Source organism: Adiantum capillus-veneris, chromosome 6 (assembly GCF_014529385.1).
Source record: "Adiantum capillus-veneris isolate H3 chromosome 6, ASM1452938v2, whole genome shotgun sequence".
NCBI classification, from domain to species: domain Eukaryota; kingdom Viridiplantae; phylum Streptophyta; class Polypodiopsida; order Polypodiales; family Pteridaceae; genus Adiantum; species Adiantum capillus-veneris.
The window spans coordinates 147,669,572-147,674,615 of record NC_140936.1 but is presented as its reverse complement, the minus strand read 5'-3'; the positions used below and the strand labels follow the sequence as shown (position 1 = coordinate 147,674,615).

The 5,044-nt window shown below is 46.0% G+C and overlaps 1 protein-coding gene across 1 annotated transcript; it reads right to left on the bottom strand.

Annotated features, from left to right (window-relative positions):
- Positions 1 to 1,267: 1,267 nt before the first annotated feature.
- LOC147456442 (peroxidase 49-like) lies at positions 1,268 to 4,807 on the bottom strand. The gene is made up of 4 exons (XM_086515478.1): positions 4,094 to 4,807; positions 2,720 to 2,908; positions 2,411 to 2,573; positions 1,268 to 2,173 (listed from the first exon to the last, which is right to left on the bottom strand). Exons 1-4 carry the CDS (start codon positions 4,643 to 4,645, stop codon positions 1,770 to 1,772), a joined length of 1,308 nt encoding a protein of 435 aa, XP_086371604.1. The 5' UTR covers positions 4,646 to 4,807; the 3' UTR covers positions 1,268 to 1,769.
- Between the last annotated feature and the right edge of the window lie 237 nt (positions 4,808 to 5,044).

Sequence of the window (5,044 nt, the reverse complement as noted above, 5' to 3'; positions counted from 1 at the left end):
ATATTCTTGGAGTTGTCTATGGGGGCTATATATCAGCATGGAGAGCCTTTCCCAGTGTTCTCTTTTGTTAGAGGATCTTGTCAAACTGTTGGGCAGCATTTTGAGAAAATGAAGCTGGAGGGATTTCTTCCCAACACAGTGACCATTATCAGCATTGTGCATACATGTGTTGCAGATGTTACGTTAGTTGAGGAAACAAAAGTTCATCTACAAGTTGAGTGTTCTGTGCTTCACCTTGATTCTGCAATAGAAGGGGAGGTAAACAAGACATTTGATTATTTCAGAAGAATAAAACAGGATGATGTGCCGCGTTTTCTAGCATTCTTTGTGCGCGTGCTCATGCTGGCTTGGTCGAGGAAGGGTTCTGCTACGTATTAAATTTGCAGCAAAGATCTGGTATTGAGCCCACAATAGGGCATTACAATTGTCTTGTTGGGCTTTCAGGCTGACTTGGCCTGTTAAGAATGGAAAAGCTTTAATGTGAGGCATGGTGATGCAACCATAGTCACAAGAAAACTCCATTCCCAGATCTTTCAGATCAGAAACTCGCTTCCCAAAGTTGCCCAATTCAGGTTTCCTTAGTGCCGTTTCTTTGATGAATTTGCGAAGGTTACATACAAAATGTAACTATAGGAGGCATCTCTAATTCGTTCCATTGCACAGGAAGATTTATAAGTTTTCTCATGTAGGAAAACAAAGTCTCTTCCAGTGTTTTTTCTACAATGCATAACATCATGAGCTCTTGCTCGAGAGGCACCGCATACCTCGCTAGGTACGATTGGGGGCAGGGGACCCCCAGCCCCGTGGCCCGGGGTCGGGCCGGGGCTCCCCTACCCCCAATAGTACCTAGCTAGGTATGCAGTGCCTCCCTCATAAAAGCTCATGATGTTGAAGTAAGTCACAATGTGGGAATTATTGTGAGAATTTGTCCAAAACTTCTTGTGATGTATGCAATTAGTAGCTTGCTCTTGGGTGTCATTGCTGGGATGCATGCAAAGCACACCTAGATCTAAAACAAGAGAGCTTGCAGCGCATATTGTTGAGTCTGTCATGCATCTTTACTTACAGAAACTCAGTATGCAGATCGTTGTATTGATGTATGCTTGTGTGTGCGCACGTGTGCGTGCATGTGCCTATGTGCACGAGCTCTTGTTTCGAAGAGTGGGGAAAAATAAATCTATGAACTTCCTCAAAGTGTCACAAAACTAGACAGCAAAAAGAACCAAACCTCCATCTAAAAGAGATCGGACAATATTGAATCATTTCAAGTCATAAATAAATAAAATTAAAGTAAATAAATAAATTCAATTTCCCCACACTTGTACCATGGGATGGTATATCAGTGTGCTTGAGTTAGGAATGATTTTGGCAATCTCAAGATGCTGCATTTGTGAAGGCGGATTTCGAGCCTGAATGCATGGTAGAGCCGACATTCCGAGCTCTTTTTGCAGAGGGTTCAATTGAGACATCCATGCTTATTTTCAAGGTTGAAATCATGTATGAATATGGTTAGTATGTGATCCATATGGGATCACTGCAAGTCATCTGGCTGCGGCGTGGCATGGGCGGCAACCACTCTGCAGAAGAGAGATTACAATTTGCTTGCTTAGGGTCAAATATTCTCATGTCGATCCTACTTGTTATAGTAACTGGCTCAAGGAGTACATAGTGAATTTGAATGCACCACATGCCAGAAAGGAGAAGGGCCTGTGTGTTAGCAATTTTTGTTAGATAGGAGTTATTGCATGCGATTGCGTTAAATGATTTTGTTATTGGTGGCGGGCAGAATTTGGGACGCTGCAGACGCGGCGGACCTCACCCTGGCGGCCCGTCAGCACTTGCACATTACCCAGCTTCACCATTGACACCGCAAATTGCGCATCCCACATGCCCGGTTGGGTAAGGAAAGCATCCACCAGAGAGCTTGTCATGTTGTTGTCTACATATATGCTGTTGTCCGACTTTAACAGAACATTTCCCCTCTTCAAGTTCTTGTAGAACTCTAAATCCAGTAAGAATGGTGTGTCTTCATCATTGAACACTTCCTCCCATGGCCCCCGCTTGCACTTCTCGTGCAACGCCTGTGCGTAAGTCGCGTTCATTCTGGGATTTGCCCCTGCTGCACCTCCCCTTGTGAATGAGAAGCAATGTGACTTCCCTACGGAGTGGGCTCCTGCAACGGATCAATTTCTACACATGTTATTCAAAAAGCAGATTGACAATGAAATGTAAGTGCATATTGTGCGGGTGCGGTCGAGTGGATATTGTTTCAGATGGCCGGCAGAGAGTTTTGATCTTGAACTTGCTTCTGAAGGGTAGAAAGTCCAGATGGACAGAAATCCTTCAGGAGTATGATTTTAAGCTATAGTATTGTAAAGGACGATGCGTGAGAGAGACGAATTTTCTTTACCTGTGAGTGTTGCTAGATCTGAGAAGCTGAGCCCAAAAGCAGTAAACTGTTTGAGCAAAGTGTTAGCATCGGATTCTTGGTGCGGCACCTGGGCAGCATCGTTGATGTGAGATGTGAGGCTATCCTTGCGTCCGAAGGGCACAAACCAAAACGGCCCGTGCAACTGCAGTTCAAAATGATAAGGACCATGAGATAATAACATTCAGCTCATTGAGTTGCAAGCATGCCCACACATGCATGTGAGCACACACCCACACAAAGTATCGAGCTTTCTATGGTTCCTGCACTTTTCATGCTGCTAAAACTCACCTCGAGTGTTACATCGCGAGCAATGACGGTAAGAACATCAGCACATGAGACAACACCAGGGCAAGCGTTCTCCACGGCTAGCTTGATGTCGTCCACAACCTCAAAGCCACGCAAACCTTTGCTAAAGACTGAGTACATCTCCGTAGATTTTCCTTTGGGGTCCTTCAACAAGATGGAAGCATCATTGCCCTGGTTATGAATCAAGCAGTGTTAGTCATTGTGGTCCTTTCGATCTGAAGGTCAAGAGAAGCATGCTTGCAAGCTGAAACACTCAAGTAAGAATCATGAAAATCAATGCTGCTAATTAGCAGACCTAGGCATTGATGGTATGAAGCAAGATCACAGTTTTGGGCATTGATTGGGTTGATGACTTGTTAGTAGAGATGCAACGTCGACGATCATAAGACATAGTTGTGCCGATATGATCAGGTTCATTTTGCAACATTGTAAGGTGGCTTTGATTCATCAGTAAGATATATGCTTGTAATGCAAACCAGTTGCTTAGTACGAGCACACACACACATGATTAGCCTTAACTGTTCTCCTACACAGAATATGCACAAATGTCTGCATTAAATTTTGCAACCATATGATTTGCCTTATTTTGGTTGTGCATACAAAATAGCACCTAGATTTGAAGATGCACAATGGGTAGCCCTAATTGATCCTCCCCATCTGTAGCAAGATTGCTGTGTATATGCTCATGATGCAACAGCCTTTTGCCATTGAGCAAGTCTTTTTTTGCATCCACAATTGAGTGTTCACAATGGGAAATTATCCGTCGCATTTGTTTGCACATTGGACGATGGTCAGCACGGGTGCCCTCATGCAAATTGGAAGGATAGTGAGCACTATATTTATGCACACATGATTAGCCTTCATTGTATCCTCCATATGACTATTCACTCATGATGATTAGCCTTAGTTTGCTTTCTACACTCTCCTAGTTGATCACCCACATTTGAGTAATTTCCTTATGCACATAAGTCCTTTATAATTGTCATTACTCTTTGCACACAAGAAGTTTTGGACAAATTCTCACAATAATTCTCACATTGTGACTTACCTCAACATCACGAGCTTCTGTGAGGGAGGCACCGCATACCTAGCTAGGTACAATTGGGGGCAGGGGACCGCCGGCCCCGTGGGAGGGCCGGGGGTCCCCTGCCCCCAATCGTACCTAGCTAGGTATGTGGTGCCTCTCGAGCAGAAGCTCATGATGTTATGCATTGTATGAAAAACACTGAAAAAGACTCCATTTTCCTACATGAGAAAATTTCTAAATCTTCTTGTGGCATCAAGATTTGCTTCTTCATAAGGCAGCATTATGTATTCTCCTTGTTTACACCATGTTAAGAGAGTGGAGGGCAGTACCGTAGCCATGCAGTCATGGAAGTGCAGACGTAGGAGGCTTGCGGCAAGTGAACGGTCCTTCTTGACCCATGCTGTGACCTTGTTGCGGATGATCGACTCCACCTGCGGGCAGGAGTGAGCGTAGTAGTCATTAGTGAGGGTCTCCCCATTGGAGCGCAGCGGTGCAGGGGATGGCCGTGGAATAACTGGAGCTTTGCGGGGTGCAACACGTCGTATTTTAGTCGGAGGCGCCGGCGGCCTTGCGACTACTCGCTTCTTCACTGGGACTGCTCGCTTCTTTGGTGGCACAGCTACTTTTTTCTTTGGTGGCGGGACGACCACTCGGCGTTTTTTGGGTGGTGCATTGATCGGAGCACACAGTGTGCGTGGTTTTCCATGGATGACGCGGGTGATGCATCTGCGAGGAGGAGGAGGAGGAGGAGGGGCAGTGTGGGGACGCCGGGCGGTGGCGGCGGCCGCGAGCAAGCCTTGTGAAGTGGGGAGGATTGCGGCATTGAGGGAGTACAAGAGGAGGGCGGCAAGGAGGCTGGTGAGGAAGGAGAAGGAAGCCATAGATGTAGCAGGAGCCACACCTAAGGGGGGCCTGTGGCAATGAGAGGGGCGATCATCCACCTCTGATTAAGCATGCATATGTGTGTATGCGCCAGTGGGTGGTAGAGCTGGCCTATGATTGAGAAGATGGAGTGAGTAGGGAGAGACATGAGAGAACGTGGGTGAGGAAGCGCCCATATGCAGGATAATCCCATAAGGGCAGGTGCCTTCTGCAGCTCTGCTTTCATCTAATTTGAAGGCAGAGTGACTTGCACGATCATGACATTCGCTCTTGGCCACCTAGCTTCTTTTGTTTTTTAAAGAGCTCCAAAATAAATCCCCAAGTCAACATATACTTACTACCCACCTCAACTAGTGTTTCTCACAGCTTTTGTGCCCAAAAGTGGAGGATTTGTAAGC